At 46.6% G+C, this 24,870-nt stretch overlaps 2 protein-coding genes across 2 annotated transcripts; one reads left to right on the top strand and one right to left on the bottom strand.

Moving 5' to 3' along the window:
* Positions 1 to 6: 6 nt before the first annotated feature.
* nr2f6a (nuclear receptor subfamily 2, group F, member 6a) lies at positions 7 to 8,237 on the top strand. Its single transcript, XM_060059615.1, has 5 exons — positions 7 to 101; positions 1,832 to 1,926; positions 3,692 to 4,044; positions 4,822 to 5,068; positions 6,656 to 8,237. Exons 2-5 carry the CDS (start codon positions 1,914 to 1,916, stop codon positions 6,928 to 6,930), a joined length of 888 nt encoding a protein of 295 aa, XP_059915598.1. The 5' UTR covers positions 7 to 101; positions 1,832 to 1,913; the 3' UTR covers positions 6,931 to 8,237.
* Positions 8,238 to 9,006: 769 nt separating this feature from the next.
* LOC132463214 (uncharacterized) lies at positions 9,007 to 24,870 on the bottom strand. Its single transcript, XM_060059189.1, has 14 exons — positions 24,710 to 24,870; positions 22,697 to 23,798; positions 21,606 to 21,754; positions 21,254 to 21,425; positions 20,981 to 21,031; positions 20,440 to 20,555; positions 17,697 to 18,354; positions 16,543 to 16,746; positions 15,403 to 15,561; positions 11,834 to 11,994; positions 11,436 to 11,693; positions 10,085 to 10,256; positions 9,890 to 9,931; positions 9,007 to 9,712 (listed from the first exon to the last, which is right to left on the bottom strand). The coding sequence occupies exons 2-14, from the start codon at positions 23,795 to 23,797 to the stop codon at positions 9,614 to 9,616; spliced, it is 3,342 nt and encodes a 1,113-aa protein (XP_059915172.1). The 5' UTR covers position 23,798; positions 24,710 to 24,870; the 3' UTR covers positions 9,007 to 9,613.

Below are 24,870 nucleotides of genomic sequence, written 5' to 3'. Positions count from 1 at the left end.
GGGGACAAGTCCAGCGGGAAGCACTACGGCGTGTTCACCTGCGAGGGCTGCAAGAGCTTCTTCAAGAGGAGCATCAGGCGCAACCTCAACTACACTTGCAGGTGAGATGGTCCTGCTGACTCGCTGAGGACATACAGGAGGTGTTGTGTACAGACAGATTTCCCCCTGCATAATAATACAAGGGGATTATCACAGCAAATATATGTTCATAATGGAAAATGAGCTGCTCATTTTAAAGCACAGCTCCACTAGTTGATATAAACTACTTAATTTTTTCTCCCTGACAAAAAAACATGTACACTCGTAAACACGATAATCCATATCCAATAGACAGAGAGCGGATGAATGAAAAGACGTGTAGGCTCGCTGAATAATTAAATCCCAGTTGCTCTCTTATAATGGTTATAGTTCTTCAAAGGAAATGGATGCAAATTGCCATAATGAGTCAAGCAATTGGATTATGTGCAGAGCTCTTACATTCCCCCCACAATGGGGGGGTGTGTGTGTGTGTGTGTGTGTGTGTGTGTGTGTGTGTGTGTGTGTGTGTGTGTGTGTGTGTGTGTGTGTGTGTGTGTGTGTGTGTGTGTGTGTGTGTGTGTGTGTGTGTGTGTGTGTGTGTGTCATATGCACAATGCCTTGACGCTCAAAACAAATTAGAATGTAAACATCGAACCAAGGCAGCACTTTAATTCATGCACAACGGCCCACGATGGCCCTGCTTATTTCATCATTTCCCCCACGTATACTTCTAATGTAGGTTCATGGATTCGACTTGCTGAATATATTGATGAATGAAATGGCTTTGTAAAGTAACACAAGCAAATACTTCACACATTAGATCAGTCTCAACACCCACTGGGTATCTTGTCTTCATTCACATGGTCTTTAAACATGTTTTTTTTTTGTACAATATTAATGTTTAAGATCCTGTAAACGGATGGCTGCTACGTGTATTATATATGTGAACAGAGGCATGGTATGTTTCATTTATTGACCTAAGAATCTATTAATCCCCCCCATACACAGGTATGTGATTATTTTCCAGGTAGGAACCATGGGGTAACCATGGTGCACTGGTAGACTGGTTAGCCTGCATGCTTCTAACCTAGAGCTCAACCCACACTGGACTTTAGGGCCTGTTACCGATATTAGGGAGTTAACCATTACTGATGGTAAAATGTTTGATATATCCGCCTCGATTCAATACTGGGGGAGGGGCAGCTCCTTAGGATTTGGTGCTCAGCCTCTAGCATTGCTTCGGGCCACAGCGATATCACGTTAAAATGATGAGCTTAAGGAACCCATTTACTGTATGGGTAGAAGCTACTAACCTCCACACAGAACCTGATGTAAAACTCCTAGTGTTGGGATTGTTTACGTGGATGTGCTCGGTCAAAGCATTTAGAAGTTCAACCCCCACAGTATTGGATTCCTTAAGAGGTCATTACATTTATAAATTGACACCATTTCTAAAGCTTTCATACCTGAGCATATCGTCAAACATACGCCGACGCATATCTGTGAAAGGGTATATCCCCAATAAATTGCCCAACCGATGGTATCGGTAAGGCTTTGCTTCTACCCAATCAGAGGGGTCGTAAGGGTGGTGTAATATTCTACCTGATGGTCTGTGGCTGTATTCACACCACCAACTCCGGTTTTTATTCAGTTCTCTTTCTATGAACCTTTGTTTCAAGTTTGGAGCCAAACAACAAAACCCAGTTATATAGCTTGTGTTGTCCTTCATCAGAAAAATAATGCTGAAATAGCTGCCAGCATGTAAGCATTCTGAACCCACTAACCCAATTGTGGCCGTTAATTATGTTCCCAGGTCCAACAGGGAGTGCCAGATCGACCAGCACCACCGCAACCAGTGCCAGTATTGTCGCCTGAAGAAGTGCTTCCGCGTTGGGATGCGCAAAGAAGGTATCTTCCTCTCCTAATGCTCAATGTACACGCATCCATTCGCACCTAGTTGGCTGCTAGCTAATACTACCTGCACTCCATCCATTTTAGCCTAGCTGCCTGCTGGCTACGGCTACCAATTCCCTATTCCAACCTAGATAGATGTAAGCTAGTGCTACACGTTCCAACATGCATTCTCTTGTAGCTAGTTGCTAGCTAATGCTACCTGCTCTCCATCCATTCCCAACGTACGCTGTGGGCATTTATACATTGCATAATATGCATACATGACGTAATGGTTTCTAAATAACATTGTGTTTTTACACAACTTCGTGAGAATCCACTCAATATGACATACACTTCAGACAGTATTGTAACCGCTCCTTTGACGCTGTTCAAGTTGAACTTGCGGCTCTTCTCGACAAGATCAAATGAACTCAGGACCTCAGTACCGTGGGAGATCCTCCCATCATTCACGTGGCTTCGATCCACAACGCCACAAATCGAATCAATCCATAGTGGTTAACTTGGGGCTGATTTCTGCCGCTGCTCATCCTATACCGTTACCAGCGCCCCTCCCCCCCTCCGCCAGCAGAGGGACGGAGTGAACGCCACAGAGGGCTTTCCTGGGGCTCTGAGCTGGCTGTTAGCCGATCGTGTCGGTTTGCTGTCATGTACTAAATGGCTTAATCCAGAGACTTGACTGAGGGGTAGCGCCCCCCCCCCCCCCCAACAGAGCAGATTCATCAACCCTGAGCTCCCCCTGCTTATACTTACAGAAGAAATGAATGTCTACCCCCCCCACCCCCCATCACTGCTGCTTCAGCTCAACCTGGAGGGGTTGATTAGTTTCCAAAGGCGCAATTTATAAACAGGAAAGTAAAAGTTTAACAATGAAACGAAAGGTCGAAGCTGTGGACAGTGGGGCAGAATGTACCCTTTTCATCTGTTCATCTGGGAGATTTGTATCGATTTTCATTGAAACCCTTTTTTCATGAGCATTTTGAAAAGAGGGAAAATGTTCTGTGTTGGACCCCAGTTCAAAATCCCACGGGGGCCAATCCTTGGAAGTATTTCCTCTGTGGTGGGCACTGTAGTGGGGTGAGAGAGCGGGATCTGGTGGTGGTGCAATGTGTTGTTGGAGGGAGTAGTCTCTTATTATCATCCATTACACTTTTCGCGGTCGACATGGCGGCGTCTCGTCTTTCAAGGGCAAGCCGTGTCCATTCTGAGGGCTTATAGATGGGATTCCTTCTCATTGGGGAGGAAAGAAACATGTGTCTTCACAATAGCTCCATCCGCACACACAACGGTTCTTCTAGAAATGGAAATGAAGCGGTAGGAGTCATTAGTTTTATTGTGTGCAGAAAACCTTCAACCGGCGCTAAATAGCGAACCCACTCGGACCTCCTGAGTTCTGCCGTCTACTTCTTATTCTGCAAGGCGCTTCTAATCTAGAATTAGAGCCAGCCCGACCAATCCGATGTCTGTTGATAATCTGACACGCACACACCCCACTACTGAGAGACAATCCACTCCCTCTCAGCTGTTGTGTTCTGCCGCCGTTTTTTATTCGTGAAATCCTTTCCTGCTCTCTCCTTCGCGTGTTCCCTCTGCAACCAATTATTCATGATTTATTCTCCCTTTATCCCCCCCCCCCCCTTCCCTTGTCCTTCATTCTTTCTCTTTCACTTTCCCTCTTTCTACGCCGCTACCTCTCCTGGCCTCTCCTCCCCCACCCCCCACCCCCTCCCCCAATCCCCTCTGTCCCCCAACCAAACTTCAGCAGTCCAACGTGGGCGCATCCCACCCCAGCCCAGCCTCAGCCCGTCCATCACGCCGCTGGGCGGAGCCGGCGGGCTGGGCGGCATCGGCGGCGAGTACTACAACAACAACAACAACAACGGGGGCGGCGGCGGCGGCGGCGGCGGTCAGCCGGTGTCGGAGCTCATCTCCCAGCTCCTGCGCGCCGAGCCCTACCCCAGCAGCCGCTACAGCCACCAGTACAGCCAGCAGGGCGGCGCCGACAACGCCATGGGCATCGACAACATCTGTGAGCTGGCGGCGCGCCTGCTGTTCAGCACCATCGAGTGGGCCCGCAACATCCCCTTCTTCCCCGAGCTGCCCGTCTCCGACCAGGTCGGTGCTGCCGCTGCCCTCTGGGGGTTAGGGTTTGCATGCAGCATTGTTTTTTGAAATGCTGTTTTATGACGGGGCGTTCACAAGTTAGTATTGTTTGGTAAACAACTTTTTTTTTCAATTCAGAAACCCGGTTTAGTTTTTATTTGCTCGTGTTAGAAACGTGCGTGTGGCTGATGCTGACCTAGCCTGGGTATACCCATGCTGCCTTGCGCGTGATTTCATTTCGCGCTGCGAGGCAGCCTGGATTCCACGGATCCGATTTTCGCCTGAGATAGGGAACCAATCACAGAACGGGGAGGGACGGCAAGACGATGATGACGTCTATGCGACACACCCATCGTCTTCTTCCTCATCGAATTTCTGTCGCTCTACATACGTCATCCGGTATAATTGATACGATTGGCTACGAGCTACGTACAGACTCGTATAATAGACATTCGTAGCGCCCAATAAACGGCTCCGGGCAATCGTGAACCACGCCTCAAACACGAGAAAATTAATATAATGATCCTCTCCATGTAGATGGAGAGGATCATTCAGGTCTGCCGTTAGCCAGGCTAACTCTGACTCACTCTGGGATGTGTTATCTTGTACACTGGGAATGGGCTAACCTAGCGATTGTTAGTGCTTTGCGCTTGTTTCTATGAACATCCTTACTGTAATGACAGCGATATATTGTTTATCTTTCTTCTTACCAATGTACTTCATGTAAGTGGCTTTGGATTAAAGCGTCCGCTAAATGGAAACGTCCCCCCCCCCCCCCCCTGGCTGCAGGTGGCGCTGCTGCGTCTGAGCTGGAGCGAGTTGTTCATCCTGAACGCGGCTCAGTCGGCCCTCCCGCTCCACATGGCGCCCCTGCTGGCGGCCGCCGGCTTCCACTCCTCTCCCATGTCGGCGGAGCGCGTGGTGTCCTTCATGGACCAGGTGCGCGTCTTCCAGGACCAGGTGGACAAGCTGACCCGGCTCCAGGTGGACTCGGCCGAGTACAGCTGCCTCAAGGCCATCGCCATCTTCTCTCCAGGTAGGCTTTTACTGCTCCCGTGTAATGTGGATGTCGTGCGTTCTCAGTTGGGGCGGTTCATCGGGTAAGGTGCCTCCCCAGGGAGGTGTTCCAGGCACGTCCAGCGGGGAGGAGGCCTCGGGGAAGACCCAGGACGAGCTGCCACCCCCGCGGTCCGACTCCGGATAAGCGGTTTGAAAATGAGATGAGATTCTGTACATTAGTATGGAATAACCGTTATTATAGATTCAGTTTCTGGCTTCCTCTAGTGAGTGCTGACCTAACAGTAGGGCTGGGCGATATTGCAAAAAATATTATCACGATTATTTTTTTGATATTGATCGATATCGATATTAATCACAATATATGATTTAATACTGCTCTGCAGCCTGAAGAAACTAGAGTGTTCATTAGTTAAACCATACTTTTTTGTTTATAACCATATTTGTGATAAGGGAACATTTATTCACATTTAAATATAAACATTTAACTTCACAAATGTGTTTTATCTGCTTCCAACAGAACAATATAAGGTAGCTTGCCTTGTAACCTATTGAAAATAATGTAAATAATATATATATTTCTTTTTAATTTATTTTAATTTATTTTTAATATTGAGCATTTATGTCTAATGCTTATCGTCGTAATCGACGTGAGTTTTATCGCGATTAATAATCGTAATCGAATTATTGCCCAGCCCTACCTAACAGTATATACCATGTTCGATGATATTTGAATGTGTATAAATGGCAAATATCTTCCCATCATCATCCCTTAATCAATCAAATGCCACTGTCAAACGCATTCAGAATAAAGAATAAAATAATAATTTATTTTATATATAAGCAATTTGTGTTTTATTTTATGAAGTTGCATAACCTCTTATACATGGAATCTAGGAAATCTTTCTAAGAAAGTTATATTTTTAATGTAATATTAATCTGTAGACACTGGACCTTGAAAACTGCATAAGGAAAGACCTTCAAAAATCCACTTGTCTGGCCTGTAGGCTAATGCTAGTGTTAGCTTGTTATGATCTGACGCCCAAACCCTCCCAAATCCACAGCCTTTGTTTCCTGACGGCTCCATTTTGGCAATAACTGAAAAAATTGTAAGTGTTTTGCTTTCCCCCAGCTGAAAAGCAGTTATATTTGTGAAAGAAATGTGCCCTTGGATTTTTTTACTCAGCCAGGAACCACAACATTTTAAGGCAACGAAGGAAAACTGTCTGTTTATATCAGTGTATTGACCCATCCAGAAATGCAGTTTACCCAGGCTTCCCACAATAGTGCCGGTACTCTGGTGCCCCCTGCTGGCCTTCAGGGTGCCCAGCATGTCCAATCAATGCTCTGCGCAGCTTTTACCTCTTGCTCTTCAACCTTATAATCCCAAAGCGATCAATTATTTCTCTAGTTATCCAACCCCCTGGTTGGTTACGTCGACCGGATGAGCCGAGCGCTTTCAAGGACGACGTTGAAACAACTAGTGCCCTTCAGCCATCGGCCATTGACGTCATTCACAGGGGGATGGCATCCTCGCAGGCTGATCACGACTCCTTATGCCACGTTGTGTCCTCTCCCCCCCCCCCCCCCCCCCCCGCCCTCACAGACGCCTGCGGGCTGACGGACCCGGCCCACGTGGAGTCCCTGCAGGAGAAGGCGCAGGTGGCCCTGACGGAGTACGAGAGGATGCAGTACCCCAACCAGCCACAGCGCTTCGGGCGGCTGCTGCTGCGGCTGCCGGCCCTGCGCGCCGTCCCCGCCAGCCTCATCTCCCAGCTCTTCTTCATGCGCCTGGTGGGCAAGACCCCCATCGAGACGCTCATCCGGGACATGCAGCTCTCCGGAAGCTCCATCAGCTGGCCCTACGTCCCGGGACAGTAGCCCCCCCCCCCCCCCCCCAAACCCGCCCCTCCTCTACCCCCCCCCCCCACACCCAGCCCCCACCCCCTCTCCTCCCCAGTACACCTTCCTACCCTCGCTCTCGTGCCCTCCCTCCCGGCCGCCCGATGGGTGAGGTCTCCGTCTCGGGGTGGGTTGTGACGCACATGGACCAACGGGAACCCTCGTGACTCGACGGCCACGCCATCTGTGGGGCGCGGCGCGTCCTCCCGCCACTGCCAGCTGGCCGCCGGGCCGTACTGTAGCGCGAGCGCTCGCTCATCCCTCTCCTCCCCGCGTCGTCACGGTACACGGTGAACACACAGTCGCCCCGCCCCTGGTTCTGATCCGGTGCCAGCCTGGGAGCCTCTTGGTGCCAGGGCGGCGTGTCCGCTGCCAGGTCTCGGGACGGAGGCCAGGTCGGTCCCGCTGGGGCCCCCTGTGACCCCACGTCATGTCAACAACAATTCGCCACGGCGACTAAGGATGCAGCGTTCCTAATGCCGAGGGAGGGCGGAACGTTCTCGCAACCCCCAAAGGAAAACTCTGCTCGTACCCCTTAACCATTGTCTCCATTGTAGATATTTTGCTACAATTTTTGGTTCCTTTTTTATAGACTGATTATTTATCAGTGCTGACCAGGGACATGAACACGGCAACAGACTGGAACGGACGATGAACTGGTTGAAGGGGAGAAGGGGGCCACACGCTGCAAGTTCTTAAGGGTCTGCAGGAGGCTTCTGTTAAAGGACATTGTGCTTTAAGAGAGGAACGCTGTGGTTCTCCTTGGATGAACTCCTATAGCAACTGACACTGTGGGGGTGGGGGGGATGGTTGGGCGTGGAAAAGTGGAAACTTAAAAACGAGAGGGATAAGAAGAAATGTACCAAAGTCTATTTTATCATTATGAGAGTGGGTATCTTAATAGATATGATGAAGCTATCGGTTAGGGAGAGAAGACTTGGGGGGGGGGGGGGGGATGCCATGGAATGACTGCTTGGCCAGCAGAACTTTTACATTAACATTCTTTCACAGGGCTTGCACCAACGCTGTTCTCTGAAAACAAAACATGACTAACGAGAACAGGTGACAATTTTCATGACAAACTGACAATTACCTCACAGGATTTCAGAATGAATTTCAGACTGATGTTTCCTAAACTCAAACCTCCGTACTCCTTGTTCACCACGAGCCGCCTTCCTTTTAGACAACTGCCTTGTTTTTCATTATGAATTGATGTAGGAAAAAAAAAAAAAAAAAGGCCATCTGTGTTCCATCTTTTAAATGGACCCCACCACCCCTCCCATAACGAGAGTTTGGACTTGTTCCTCAAACTGGATTTCTCTGTGATTTAAAGATAATGGAGAGGCTAAGGATAGCGGGCGTCTTTGGGCTGAATGCGTAACGGGCAGATATTTGCAACTACTGCAGGAATTTCCATTGAACAAAAACTCGGCAGGCCAATGGTAGAAGATGCTCGAACGCCCTGATATCTGTCGCTTAGGTTTTGGTTCTGCTAGTTTGTTGGGCAGGGGTAGAAACTTGAAACAAGTATTCTCTGTGTATATATCTAAATATATTAAGGGCGACTTCTTCTACTGCATGTGAAAATCTTTTTTTTGTTGTATTTTTTTTTTTATCTCTAATGTTCATTCTTTAGAATGTAAGTCTGTAAAATGGATTCTTCAACATTTGATATTTTGGTTAACTGTTAATGTATTTTTGTTGTTTTATTGTCGATATGTTACATCAAAATACCTCTGCTTTCTGGTCTAATGTCGAAAAAGAGAGAAATGGGTCTTGAGACCACCAAAGTCAGTATTTAATGGATGGTGACTGCGACACTTACTTGTGTGTTCAAACAATGTGTTGCTGCAGAGGCTGTTGGACCCTATGGTCCTGAAGTCTATTGTAGTTGCACACCAGGGCTTTCCTTGGAGGCTGACGATAGCCAAAACAGTGAAATCACTACCAAATTGACATACATTTTTGTATGTATTGATGATGCAAGTAAAAAGGTGGAGCATCGTTTTAAAATGCCAATGATTTGAAATGTAACGTGTAAGGATACATAAATGATTCTCGGCAATACCTTTTATTGCATTCTGATTTTGATTTGTTTTACTCTAAATCCTCTGAGGAAAAAAACAAGATGTACAATTAATGTTTTCCTATATCTTTGGGTTCTTAGTTCTCTAGTTTTAAAATTTTAAGTGTATGAAAGCATTATTAAAGATTCAAAACATCACATGCTTTGTGTTTTCAATTAATCTGCACTTGCAAAGCATTAAGAACACAAAATAAACACTTATGTGGCCCAGGGCAGTAGAGGTAGACTCGTGAGTTTCATGTTTTCTTTGACATTACATTTTCCAATAAACTTAGCATTTTGTTATTCTGCTTCTCCAAAAAGCTAAACCCTTTGCAGTAGTATCAGGCTTGAGGGAGGCCTCCTACACATTAAGTAAGTTTCTGCCTTTCATTTGCATTTCGGTTTCCACTGGCACGTTCTGGAATGTCTGCTATTAATGGGGTTTATAATGGGAACTCACAACAGATCAAAGCTATTGAGCTTCGGCAAAACCGATGAATTCCAAAGTAATTTACAGAGTTCACCATCAAAAAAGAACATTTGCAGTCACCCTCATTTCCGCTTGCTGCTGTGTCTTCGAGCGTAGCCGGTTCCTCAAACGTGAAGGTCAAAGTTCTTTACTAGCCGCTTTAGATGGGAGAGTTTTTGACTCAGTTCTTTGGTACGTTTTTTCTTTCCTTGATAGTTTGGTGACTGGAGCAATACAAAAAGGGGATGTATTTATTATAACTTGGTTACATGCATTCATATATTTAAAGGAGTAGTAATGATGTTCAATAGAGGCTGTTAATAATTTGTTGAGCGTTTCAGCCTAGCCCTATCTACAGGAATGAGAATGAATAATCAACACACACGTCTCTCCCAACTTACGGTTTTAAGGTCCTTCAATCGGTTGTATTCATCTGCGACACCCTGCAATAGATCACACTTAATATGAAAGTCGTAGCGAAACCATTGATCCAGCGACATTGACTCCATCATTCTCTTGATATACCATGCAAAGCATTTTCTTATTTTCTACACCAAAACGTGTCGACTTTCAAAGCGTGAGGTGGGTCGCTCTACCTGGTACTTGATTGAGCCCTCCTGCAGTCGGTCAAGCTCCTGGCCCAGCTTGTGGATCTGCGCGCTGATGTCGTCCATCTCGGCGCAGAGCCTCTTGTAGTGGGCCAGCTCTGCGTCAAACTCCCCTTTGTAGCGCTTCCTCTGCTCCTCCGACGTGATCTCGGGGTACAACCTGCCGTCACGTGTTCGTTCAGCATTATTCTTCCTATTTCCATTCTTTTGTGGTGTTTATTGCAAACTGCTTGATGCTTATAGAGCCAGGGAACCCCAAAACAGTAACCCTTTGAAACGTGGTCATTTGTCCTATATGATGGACACCATAGTTATCTGTTAGTTACATAGAAGAATTGAGTAAACCCTGTGTTTTTGCCATTCTCCCCAAAGCACGGTGTGACCATTCCACTCTGCTGGGGACGCAGGTGGCGTTCTTTCGTGCCGCCTGAGTAGCTTTTGTGAGGCACACTGACGTCACGACCGAGGGGAACCCGTGGAGCGGTGTGTGTTGACGTGTGGAGCTCTGTCTGGGCAACAATTGACTGCAGTGTCTGCAAGAAAGTTGCATTTTTTTGGACACTCGTAAAATGCCAGGGTGTGTGTGGGTGGTGAGGCTCCGACTGAGCAGCCATTTATTTAATGTCCTTGTCCGAGTGAGGGGTAGGCTTCCCGGACACCTATAGTATACTCCCACGGTGTTTGGTGGAATTAATATACAACATTGTTATTATAACGCCCATTACAGTTACACAACGACAATACTAAAGAAGCATCATGAAGTTGGCATGGGTCATAACAATGGTAACGCGCTCCCCTCTTTGCTAACACTCTCGGGCCAAAACATACTTTTTCTTTTTAAAATCATATAGCGTTGAATTCCACCTGAAACAGGGGTTTCACTGGCTCTCTAAGTGTATTTTTATCACTTTGCTCCATGTTTAACTAAATGTAAAGAAGGATGGAAAATGAAAAGAATACAAACTATGTTGCAGCCAGAATATGCAAAACATATCGTCTCTTGCAGAGCTTTATCATTGAGACTTTTTACTACTTTTTACAACTTGTTGCTCAAATGTAACATCGATACCATGGCAACAAGGCTGCGGCAACTACACCATGGCAACCAGACCATAGCAACAAGACCGTGGAGGCAAGACCATATTAACCAGCCCCCATAGCAACAAGCCCTTTCAGACAAGACCATAGAAACAAGTATTCTAAAATAAATAAATATATATATCCATACAAATAATTTATATAATTCATTTGCTGGGAATGCTCTTTGAATGCTGCTGCGCCAGATGGTGGTGAATAATGGAGGCCAGGATGAATGGCGTCTGAATGGAGCGGGGCCAACCTGTAGAGGTGATCTCTCAGATACTGGTCCAGCTCGTTCCCAGTCTCCCCACCGGGGGTGTAGCCGCTCTCATACTGGGACGGGGCCACGTCCCGGGCAGGGGGGCTCACGCTCCGCTCGGGGCCCCGGGCCCTCTCCTCATACTGGGGAGGCTTCCTGATGCTGTTGGCCTCCTCCTCCTCCTCCTCCTCCGAGCCGTGGGAGCTGGCCGGGACCCCCACGTTCTGGTACAGGGGCTCAGGGGCCCGGCTGTTGGTGCTGTGCGGTCGCAACGTTGACAACAAGAGAGATACTGATGGTGCTGTTTTGACTGTGTGTGTGTGTGTGTGTGGGTGGATAGGGGGGGTGGGGGGGGGGGGGGGTGGGGGAGGTCAGGCCGGATCAAACCCTCCGCTCACTTGTTGCCGCTGAGGTAAGCACCCGCTTCGCTGTAGACGCTGAGTGCTGCGTTGCCGTGGGCGACGGAGACGTTCCCAGCCCGGAGGTCCGGCGCGGCTCTCTCTGATAGGACGACGGTCGGGGCCTGCTGGGTGCTCCGCCCCTCTCCCACATGGTTCACCTATCAGAGAGCGGCGGGACATGTGACCAAAACCAGCTCATCCATTAGGAAAACAGACATACACACACTTGATCTCTATAGCAGTGACATTCCCACGCTGGAAGCGAGGCCGCCACATGCGGTTGCTTTGTGTTCATTCTTTATTTTCAAATCAACCCATTAATCAATAACTCAAAACACTGGAGTCAAACTGTGCCAGTCATCAATATTTCTCAACATACACTTTTTCCTCAGAGGAGCACAGTTACTTCAGCCCTGGTAAGATGCCATCTAATAAGGGTGTCGTATCCAAGAATCTAGGCCCATTCCAGGGTAACCCTACTCTACAGCGAATACATCGCCACCCAAAGGTGTTATAAAGGATACCCAACTATCTGAAGTCTACCACCACTGCCGCTGTTGTACGATGAATCATTAATGCCTGATCTAGACTTTGACCTATTTCTAGAGCGCAGGCGTCATCGGCGCACAGGCTGAGCAGTCAGTGGGCGGAGGGAGGGGAGCGTCTGGAAGAGGCAGGCAGCCTCTGATATGGATCTAATCAGTGGTGGGGCTGGTGTCTCCAAGATGGAGGACGGAACCCCCCACAGAAGGAGCAGAGAGGATAAAGCCGGGGACCTCCTCAGCTTACGCTCGCAAGGAGACGAAGGAAATATGAAAACAAGCGCAATTTTCACCCAATCACATATAGGGCGTTGTTTGATTTAGTATTTTTACATATTGTTTTTATTTATAGCTATGCTCTTCCATCTGTCCAATACACACACACACACACACACACACACACACACACGCACACACACACACACACACACACACACACACACACACACACACACACACACACACACACACACACACACACACGTGTGTGTGTGTGTGTGTGTGTGTGGAATATTGTATGTGTTGCATATGTACAGACATAAATTCTGAAACTTATTGTTAAAATTAGGCCATCCTCATATTTTCCTGCTTTCTGGACTCCTTTTGTCAGAAGATGCACCCCAGTGCTAGCAACACCGCTCTTGCAGATGGTATCCTCATTAATTAGTCCCGGTTCAATCATTAATGCCTAGAACTCTGTGTTCTGTTTGCTTCATTATCCGATTTCCACAAATATTTAAGTTAAAACATCCCTCGGAATAAATACAGTTATTTATTCCTTTTAGCATGTTCACAACAGTCATGAAAAAGCTAGCTCAGTTGGCTCATGTTTCTGCCCCACGTGTCTTCATAGAATGAGTACCCCGCAATATGAGGGGAATTACTATGACCTATTTAGCAGGAGCCCAATCTGTGAGAATCTGTAGCAACTCTGTTTCACAGTGAATAATTTGGCACCACCGTGTTGTGTGGGTATTCACTGAGCAGTGCTGAGGCGACTGGACGTCTCTTATATATTATCCATGCCCTATACATTATATATAGGTTTCCATGCAAGGCATGCATCTTCACTGTGATAGAAGAAGGGCCCCAGTTGGGAGGGACTGAATCATTGAAAGCTTCCAGTGCTTTCTAGGCCTGCAATTATATTTCAAGAGATACCAAGACTGGACAACTAGGCCTCAATGGTTGCCTAAATGGTGAATATGATATATTTCTATATACTGTATATGCATCGAGAGACATGGACTTTAGTGTTGTGATGGTCATTTTGAAACCAACTATTGGTGCCAGAAAAACTATTAAAAACAATGAAAGTGGACTGTAGCAGCACGTCTTTCAAGACAATGCTCTTGTGGAGTGTGTGTGGTTGATGATTTAAGAAGCCTCACTTGTCCCAAGAGTCCAATCAGTCTGACGTGGGCCTGGTGAGGCTGCATTTTCCAGGCATCAACCACACAAAATAGCCAAATTGGTTGAAATTTTAAGTGTTAGAAATTTTTAATTTGAATAAAGAAAGAGCTTAGATACTAACCTTGGTCTGCTTATTTATGAGGAAGGATAAAGTGAAGCCTAAAGAGCACATTTAAAGGTACTCCACTAGAGAACCCAAGAAACTCCCATTTTGTAAATTTAACAACCTCCTATTCAGGACACCATGGTAGTGTATGGGAGAGTCCTCAAGCACATTGTTCAGGGGCGAAGTTCACCACTGTTAAAGTCCTCCTCATCTTGTAAGAGTATACAGGAAGCGCATGTCTGAAGCAATAAAAAACAATGAGTTTTATTCCACTGAAACTTCTGTGGCACATATTAATGTTTAAATGCCTCACGAGATAGACTTACTTAATTAAAGTGAACCGGACCGCGTTATGAGCCAATGGTTTAACAGGTGAGTTTACAGCCTCTGTGTTATCTCCTGGTTAATGATCAGTCAGGGTGAAACCAGGTTTGCTGAAGACAAACAACAGCATGCTCCGAGTCAATACCTGCCAGCATTCATCATTATCCAGACACCAGCCACACACTCAAAGCCTAGTTTCTGTTTGCATCTATTGTGAGTCCTCACGCAAAATTTCTCTCGACAAAAGCTAGCACGCAGTCCTTTATACTTTCTATGTGTATAGTATTTAATGCCTTTTTCCCTTCATTCAGACAAATCCACCTCTCTGTGATCAACAAGTGGTCCTACGTTTGCATGGGAATCGTGGGCTTATAAAGGGTCAGGTTTTGGTTTGAGGTTTGAAATGGCCCAAAGAGGAGCCAGCATGAATCATTTTACAGGCCAACATCCCAAATATGAACCTCAGAAAGCTACAATGACCTTCATTTTCTTATTAACTCTGTCTGACTACTCCCTAGCCAGCGGCCTCTGCAGCCATTCACCAGTCAGCACTGGGTATCCAGGCTGTTTAAATATCCGCAGCAACAAATGTTATTATCTTAGAGTTGTTTTTCATCCCCTTGATTGATCACAGTAATTATTGTGATTCTAAATAGTGAGGATGTTTGGGGAATGCTTCTTTGTAATGAATGTACTGTCTATAGACTATCCATTGGTTGGGATATCCCTTTATTACAATACTGTACGCCGCTACTGTTTTTTGCAGCCAAGCAAAACACATCCATTCATCCACTTCCATTTGCAGCATTTTTGCACTGGTACCACAACCACTTGAACACTTTACACATAAACTTTACAACTTTACACACACCACTTTACACTTAACTACACCTTATTACTCATTACCACTGTTTTAGTTTCCCTACTTACTATTACTTACTTTATTTTATTTTATTTGTATTATTATTATCTATTATTGTGATCTATGCTGCTATTTATTTTTACATATTTGTACTTTACCCTGTATTGTTTCTGCTATGTGACTGTTGAGGACCGTAGCCTAAGATTATTTTCTCTTGTGTATTAAGGTACAATGTGTATAAAAGTAACCCTAAATAGAACCTGAATCATTCATCCAGATGGTAAAATGGGTTCAGCAGAACGGTGAGCATCCAGCTCACCCAGTCCTGGACGTCCTGCGGATGGAGGGCGACCAGCGGGGGGTCCCAGGTGATGTTGGGCTTGCCATGGCGCCAGATCTTACTGCGGGTCTTGTAGGCGTAGTACGCAGACAGAGACAGGGCCAGCACGACCATCAGACCAAGTACCAGGGCGACCGCCTGCAGACACAGCAGAAGGAGGCGGTATAATGGGGAACGGTGCAGAAGAGACCAGCACAGAGCAGGGCAGAACCAGAGGGGACCCGCTCACGTTCCAGCAGCCATCAGGGTAGAGCCAAGTGACTTGGACTGTGAGTGGGCCTGTTGCGACTAGCCTTAGATCACTATATAACAAGAGGTGAATATTTCTTTAAAGGAGCTAAACGGAACAGGTGCACAGTACTACCATTAAAAGACCATGATGTGTCATCAGAGATGAAGGAAACATGAAAACAATGCGAATGGCAGTATGTTCTCTTTTGAGATTCCCCTTCTGTGTAGCAGCGTTTGTGTATGCCTTTTTCTGTTGTGATTCAAGCAAATTGGCACTGGAACTCACCCTGCTGCAGCCATGTAAGTCTCAGACAAACTGGATCAACTGAGCTTGTACTAGAATCCACCCGACCCAAAAAGCCTCATCCTCTTTTGAAAATGCTCGACGACCAGAGCCGTGCTCAAACACTGGTAAATATTGGAGTTACGTTTGAAGATTTCACTGAAATCTTCAAACGTAATTCTGGAGACTTCTTAGAGCCCAGAAGGATTAAAAGAAGGATGCCATATGAGCTGGTTTATATTTTGCGACGAATAAACAAATGGCAGAGCATAGTAGCTGATCAGGTTACAGTGACCGTGGGACACCTGGCTTGTCATTGTTTGTTCATTTTTTATACATTTAATATCAATATTTTTTTACATGGGTTATGTTTATTGCTATGGTCGGGTTTAGCTTATTGATTAAATGTGCTTTTTCCATCAAAATGCTTCTGAAACCCATTACCTTGATGGTTTGTAATCTGGAATTTTGTTGTCTTTCCTTTTTTTTTGCCAAGAATCATGGAACAATTTATTAAACTGGCATATCTGAGTCAACTGGGAGAATGTCAAGATATTGACAATGACATTGTCACCCACACCACACACACACACACACACACAGACCTCCTCAGGGTCCATGTAGCAGTAGTGGTGCAGGTACTGGTTGTACAGGGAGAAGCCTCCTGGGTAGCCCGAGCCCGCGGCGGCGCTGATGCTGGGGCTCCCCTTGATGTTCTGACACATCATCAGCATGGGGTTGTACAGCATGCTCTGGGAGCTCTGGGACATGGGGTTCACCCCGATCACGAAGATGATGTCCATGATGCCCTTCAAGTACACGTTTGGGAACAGGAAGACACAAGGGAAGGGTAATTTCATTACTATATATGTATATATATATATGTATGTATTTCTTATTATTCAGACGTTTCCAATGCTTTCCAAAGTGATCCAGATTTTAGGTCCGAAAATGTTTGAGACCCCTTATTATTTTGAGAACTATTACCACAAATATTGTTTGAACCATAACAACATCTGCCCGTCAGTAGTAGGCACTGCACCACAGGAAAATCATCTTCGCTCAAGGCTACGAAACATCAGTCTGCTTTCGTTTATCGTGGCTGAACCTTTTAAGTCAATTTTGTTCATCATAAATGTATCAAATATTTATAGCTGATAGGTAAGCAAACACCTGTGACACCGTATGCACATTAGTTGACCCCGAAGGCTTTTAACATCCACATTGTTAAAAACCTTAATTCAACTGAAATACACAAGACAAAGGTCTAAATGGATGTTATCATGCCTTTTCAACTTTTCCCTTTGCTTTTTACTGTTATATGCCGCATATATAAATCTAAGTCCGAGCCAGGGGGAGTACGCCTCTCAATAGGTTTGTGAAACAGCTTGTATGCACTCAAACGTTACTTCTGTAAAAATGTGACGTCAGACTGTGCAGTTGGCCGTGCTGAAGTGCAGAACTCCCGCCTCCCGGCTACCCGCAATGTTACAACTTCTCGGGGAAGTGAACTTGCAGACACACGCGCAAGGTGTTCGACCAATCGCAACAGAGTGGGCTACCCCGGTCTTAAAGCCACATGATACAAAACAGAACATTTCGAAAAATGCTGAAATGGGTTTTGCAGAAATGAACACAGTGAGAATAGTTTTAACATACAGACATGTAACCCTATTCTAGTAGTACCCCAAATGCAATTATTAACCCTAAAAAAGCATGATATGGGATCTTTACCCATCATGCACCGAGGCAGACCCACCTGTAGCACGGCCAGGATGATGTCGCAGATGAACACGGCCAGGTAGAACCCGCGGCCCCGCGTGGCGCGCGACCGCGAGAAGCTGCCCACCAGGAAGCCCAGGGCCACCAGGAAGTTGATGGCTGCCATGGAGATCATGGCCGACTTGGCCGAGTACGGCGTCATGTAGTTATTGGCGTAGCCGTAGCTGCCGCCGTAGTACCCAGAGCCCACGCCGCTCGCCGCCCCGCCCCCTCCCATCCCCGCGCCGTAGCCGCCGCCGCCGCCGCTGCCGTAGCCCAGGCCCTGCATGTCCCACACCAGGGTGGACGCCACGCAGGCGAAGATCACGAAGCACATGATCACCGTGGCGGCCTGGAAGGTCTTGACGAAGCCGGGCGGGGAGAACCAGCGGTGGAAGTCCTGGGGCCGGTGGTCCCCGCCCTGCTCGTCCATGTAGTAGGAGCCGGGGGGCGGCTGCGGGCCCCGGGGCCGCCCCTGGGAGGGGTGCGGGGCATGCCCGCTGCGGGGGGAATGGACGCTCCGAGGGGGGTAGAGGCTGAGGGAGGCGCTGTACGGGGGGCTGTACACCGGTGGGCTGTCGTACTGCTGGGGCTCGTACATGGTGGCCCGGTGGTCATGGATACGACGCCGGCCGGGGGACGGAGGAAGGAAAGGCCTGTTTGGAGGAGGAGAAGGTGAAGAAGAAGAAGAGGAAGAGGAAGAGGAAGAAGAAGAAGAAGAAGAACAACAACAACAACAACAACAACAACAACAACAACAACAACAACAACAACAACAACAACAACAACAACAACAACAACAACAACAACAAGACGAAGAAGAGGAAGAAGAACAAGAACAAAAACAAGAAGGACAAGAAGAACAAGAACAAGAATAATCAAACAATAATAGCTGGATTGGGATTATTTGATGGATGGAACCATAAATTGATGGATCGGTGGACGGATGGATGGACAGAGGTAGCTAGGTAGGTGGATGGATAAACGGATATAGATTGCTGAAAAGGAGGACAGATAGAAAATTGTATAGAAACAACAACAATAAAGCAATATGATCTATCATCTTCCTTGAGCGAGAACACGATATGTTGATCATGCAAGTTTTTGTTGCGGCTGACCTAAACCACCAACTGTTTAGCATACAATCTAATTTGAATATGATGTTGTGGACCCAGGATTCAGCAGAGGAGCTCTCACTCCTAGCCCTCCCCACCGCGGCCTGTCTGTCACTGACCCACACAGTCCTGCAGAACTCAACCCAGCAGCCTTCAATAATTCAGACCAACAGCAGAGAGGAGGCGGCTGGGGCAGCCATGCGTGTTGTTGACTGCAATGTGAACCACTGCCATGTTCTTTGGACAGACTTTACCCGTGAGGGTCATCTGAGTGTCAGGTTGTTATAAGCAAAAGTAAGTTATAGCCGCAATGGCGCCTCCACAGATAAAGCCAGCCATGCAAAGTACTGTGGGGGGGATCTAACGGTCACTATCACGCAGATCATTCAGCATTAACTCTCCCGTCTGCTGGGGGTCCTGCTGCCACCTCTGCATCGAGACTTCCCGTTAACTCCAGACAGATAGTCCTAATATATAATATATAGGATATAATACACATCAATACGGTGGGGTGCAGATCAAGAGTTGGCGCTTCTCATTAGATTCTGGCTAAATTAAGCTGACTATTCATTTAAATGTCCCTTTTCTTCAAAACACGTAACATAATTTCCATAATATTTGTTAGTAGGACGATGATAATATAATAATAGACGAATAATATATAGGCCTACTAGAAAATAGTTGGAAAAATTATCAAGGACCACATAACAAGAACCTACCAATAAGGTTAGTCCATGAAAACAGTCCATGGAAACTTCTACCGCCTGGAAATGAAAATCAACGGTCAATGTAACGTCCTCGTTAAATCGCCTTTTAAGTTATTAATTGGTGATCATAGATGTTTTACTTCTTGAAAAGTAACGAGCGGTCTTCACGTTGGCCCGGTGCGATGCCCCCGCGCATGCGCAGGCGCGCAGAGGGACGACACCGGTCTCAGGTGAGAGCATTGTTTTTATTATACATTTTTCATGAGGAAGACGAACCGGTAATATTTTCCCCGGGTTAACAGCACCACCTTATTTATATTTAAAAAAATTCATGACGAAAACGAAGCAGTAATATTTAGCCCAGGTGAACATCCCAGGTGAGTATTCCGTATGCTTGCAGGCCCCTAGACCGTGCACATATTTCCAAAGGTCGACCGCTATGCATGCAATCCCCACCCATTTCAAGCAGGCTAATACCTGACAGCATCCAGTAGTGTGGGGAGCTAAAAATGACATGAGAGAGGATGAAGGATAGATAAAAAACACTAAGACATTTATTTATTGTTGTTATTGAAAGAAATCCTCTCAATTTAGCTTTTACCTAATTTTTTTCTTCCTAAATTTCTCTGCTGAGATTAATAAAGTATATCTTATCTTATTTAATCTTATCTTACGCCAGTATCATGTAGGCTATAGCTAATGGTTGTTAACAGACCACCTGTTTCTTGCTTAAAGCCGTGGACCATGGAAGCAAATGGAATTGTTCATATTGTAAATATTTATTACAAAAATACAACATTTCTTTGAAATTGTAACACCAAGAGAGATTATTCACACACTAATGAATAAGCAGTTGAAACAGCACAGCGCTGATATTTCGGAATCAAACAATGCATTTGGCCCTCTCTCCTAAAGTCATCTCGTCGTCATGCCACGGCTCTCCATGGTGTCGAAGGTTCGAATCCTGTTCTTGATGTGGCTCAGCTTGTCTTTCATGGACCTGTAGCGTTCCCTCTTCTCCAGGAAAGCAGGGTCCTGTAGAGAACGCACACATCCCTGTCACACACATGCATTGCTGTTTTTCCTTGCGTTTGGTTCTCTTTCATTCCTCCATTCTTTCATTCATTGATTCTCTCTTTGTATTCTTTTTTAATTCTTTCATCCTTTCTTCCTTTTATTTATGCATTCTTTCATGCAAGCATTCATTCGGTCATTCTTTCTGTCTTGATTTTCTTGTCTCTCTCTCTGCATGTCCTCCTAGCCCACAGTGAGCCCATGTAAACATGCAGTCAGTAATGTGGATTTCAAGAAACCCCATTCGTCTCAAAGTCAGCAATATTATCCTCACCAGTGGACAGCTTTATTTGAAAGAAAATATAACCTGGCTAAGAATTAAGAATTTAGATATTTGTTTGGTGTAGTTTGCGTACATGAAGGAGTAGAGAGAGTGTATTGCTCACCTTCTTCTTCTCTTCATATGTGAGCAACATTCTTTGAATTCTCTCCTGTTCCTACGGGGTAGACAAAGGTGAGCAAACTGTTACACATGCAGCAACTTCACATTACATTTGCACAATGCTGTCATATCATACATGTGTCTCTTATTTTGGTTGTCATTTCAGTAACACAGATATTTGAAGTAGCTATAATGTCCCCCACAGTTTGGGACGCTCATTACACACATTGTCTCCGACAAGGGCCCAACACTCATACACAGCGATGCCTTCTCTCACGTCTCGTCTGCTGTTGTTCCTGAGGAGGCCGTCCATCATGTCGTCCAGCTCCTGAAACTTCTGCAAGGTGTGAGTGATGTCTCTGTGGAGGTCCTTGTACTCCGGGTACTGGTCGTTGAACACGGCCTTGTATCTCTCCCGCTCCTCAGCCGAGGTGATCTCCGGGTACTTCCTGGATACAATGAGGAATTACATTTTGCACGTCGTGTTTAAATGCTCACAGAAGCGGTGGCTGAAGTCTTTAGAAGGCTGCATGCATTAGAAAAAAACGTCACTGACCAAAAATAAAAAAGACCAAAACGTCAAATATAAATGTAGGCATGATTTTAGATGGAAGAATAGCAACACTTACGTGCCGTAGTCGGCCTTGATGGGCGTGCTGTAGTTCGGGGTGTGGTAGTCCTGTGAGTGTGGTTTCTTGCTGGTGTAACCTGCATCATCTTTAAAGGAGATCTTCTTTGGTTTCTTTTTAGACATTGGGACGGTTTCAGGATGTTCTTCCTGCCATGAAATAAGATGTATGATCAGATCTGAGCAGTCTAGAAGCACCATTTAGGTGACTTTCATCAAAACTATAAACTATGAAAATAACATAATACAGAGTCGCTCATGACATTTACATTAGCATTTCCTCAAAAAGTGAGTGTCAAAGTTAATAAAAAATGCATAACCCAGTAATGCTAAGTATTTCACAAAAAGTTCTGCCTTCCCAGGCAGTGGCACTGTGTCACTAAGCCATATAAACCTGGTGGCAGGTACGACACACAGACCCAGAATAGCGTTCAAAGCGCCGTGTGGTGATGCCCTCGCTGCACTCTGCAGTCGTCTTCTGTGACTCAGCTTCCTGTCCCTCACATGGTAGGCTCCGCATGCTGGTTCTCAGATGAATCATAACGTCTTCATAACACCATGACCATACAATTGATTGCGTACGCAGCGGTGTTAGTGTAGCCACAAGGCACAGTGCTTTTGTGCGTTATGGTCTTTTGGGGGTGGATTGGTGAGTGGTTGAATTTTGTTGGTGAGGGATTATTCTTTGTGGCCAAGGTGAGTGTGTTTGGATGTCAAAGGAGACACATAACAGACAATTGGGATGGGGGGGGGATATCTGTCCAAAACCCCAACGTCCACAGTCTACCTCCAAACCACAGCCTGTTCATTATTGAAATGTATCTAAAAAATAACTATAAATAATAACTATTTCAATACTGTACCACACACACGGTTCACGGTTTCCCCAAGCCAAGTCAGGCTCCGTGGCTGGTACCACTACCACTTCTGCAACATATCTTTTACATTTTTGACTTATTTTTACCTTATTTATTACTTTATCTTTTATTGTTGCTGCTACGTGACTGTTGAGGAACCAAGTCTAAGAATGGTACTCTTTTGTACAATAAGATGTAATAAAAGGGACTCTGATTCTGGTTCGCAGCGGTTCACCTCCAGCCTGAAGCTCTCCAGCTCGCGCCGCGTGGCCTCGTGGCGCCACATCTTCAGCGCCACCATGAAGCCCACCAGGTACATCAGCATGACGATGAAGATGAAGGTGGTGCCCGCCATCTGCCCGCCGTCCACCCGGCACAGGTTGGCCACGACGGGGCTGAGTCCCACCGTCATGTGGCACAGCCCGCCGCGGTTCAGGTCGTTGACGTACACGATGCCGCCCGCCATGTAGAGCAGGAACAGCGCCACGTTGACCAGGGCCTCGGTCAGCGGCCACCAGGCCGAGTCCAGCAGGATGGCGCGGTAGTACATGGTCATGCCCAGCACCAGCAGGATCAGCGTCACCACCCAGGACAGGCCGGCCACGGCCAGGACGAAGGGGGTCATGGGCCCCCCGTAGGAGTACCCCGACAGACCCTGGCCGTTGTTGTAGTAACCGTTGGGCTTGCCGTAGGAGTCGTCCCACTCGCCGTCCTTCTGGACGTAGGCGATGACGCAGGCGAGCACCATGCCCCCGAACAGCAGCTCCATGCCGGCCAGCAGCCGCAGCAGCCCGGGCCACGACTTGAGGTAGGAGTACTTGAGCTTGTACAACTCCACCTTCTCGGCGTAGTATTCGGCCGGGTGGATGCTGGTGAGGACGGACTCCTCGCCGGCGTACAGGTCCCTGTTGTCCCGCAGCAAGGGCTTGTAGGACCCCTGGCTGGAGGCGGCCAGAGAGCCGGCGCCCTCGTCCCCCTGGCCGTCCCAGAGCCTGCGCTCCATCAGGGGGCTCACGGGGGGGCTCACCCTGGTGCCGTCCGGGGGGATCTCTTCCCCGCCGGAGCTCACATCCTCACGCCCCTTCGTCCAACTCCGGATGGATCTCCCCAGGGTCTTGGGAAGCAGGGATCTGAGTCTGTCTTTCATGTTTTTATCCGGAGTGCTGGATGTGTATTCAGAGGAGTCTGCAGGGTCGTCCTCGACCACGTCTGATAGGTGGTCCGGGGTGGGCGTGTGTGACACCCAAACGGGGGTAGGTGCATTGCCAGGCCTGGACGAATACTCAGCCATGTTCTCACCGACTCCTTTCTTGAATCGCTGGCTCCAGCTTCTCATGCTGATTGTTGTTAGTCATAGCGGCCATTTTCCAAAAAGCCATTTTGTTTGACAAGGAAGAGATTAATTGTTGGTGAGTGTGTAGAAATTATAACAACACTCATATCCAAATTAAAAAGATAAACATGTTGTTCTGTTAAGACCAATTCTAAATATGTGCGTGTAACGTTGACATATAAACAGGTTGATAGATGAAAACAAAAAGAAATCAACTCGTCTGAATGTGGGCTGGACAAACAATCGCAATTTACAGATACCACGATGTATCCCTTTAAAGCTCCGATGACAATCTACCTTCTCTTAAATGACAACTCTTGTGCTTTTCTTTCTATATCCACCAAATCATGAGCAGCATATGGCTGTGTCTCCTCCAGCAGGAGAGGAACCCATTCATCCCATGAGCCGTGGCTCGCCGTGGGCGTCAGAGAGAGGGTTTAGGCGCCCTGCTGGGGCTCTGAGCGTCTCTCCGAGCTCCTCGCTGACACAGCGCTAAGAAGGAAACGCTCTCTAAGGGACGCCTCACCGAGGACACACACCTCCCCACGCTCCGGTTCAAGCTTAGCACATTCCAGTAGACACGAGGGTGGTACATTGACCCCAGATCAACAGAACGATATAAATAGAATAAGTATAGAAGTAAAGTGTCGAAATAAGGTAAAGGTAGAATGAGGTATTCAACGAGGACTGTGAATACGTCGTTTGAACATTCATGTTACTTTTATTTGTTCAAACTGATTTTTATTCATCGTGTCACGTTATGTTACCTTATTTCTACACATGGTGTAGAAATAATTTCTACACGAACAAAATTAAAATAACATGACAGTAAAATAACATGACAGTAACACCACTCTTTCTGGTATTATTATTACTAGTATTGTTTCTTGTATTGTAGTTGTTGTTTTTGTTTACCTTGGTAGGGTAGAGCCCAGCCCCTGACTCTTTCCTGGTCCATGACAGCTGTAGAACTTGGGAGTGTGTTTGTTGGTGTGTGTGTGTGTGTGTGTCCTTGTCTGGGAGTGGACACAGAGGCTGGTGTGTAAAATGGCTGCCCTCTGTACTGGACTAACGCA

The sequence above is a fragment of the Gadus macrocephalus genome, chromosome 8 (assembly GCF_031168955.1).
Source record: "Gadus macrocephalus chromosome 8, ASM3116895v1".
Taxonomy (NCBI): domain Eukaryota; kingdom Metazoa; phylum Chordata; class Actinopteri; order Gadiformes; family Gadidae; genus Gadus; species Gadus macrocephalus.
This window is presented reverse-complemented; position numbering and strand designations above follow the sequence as displayed.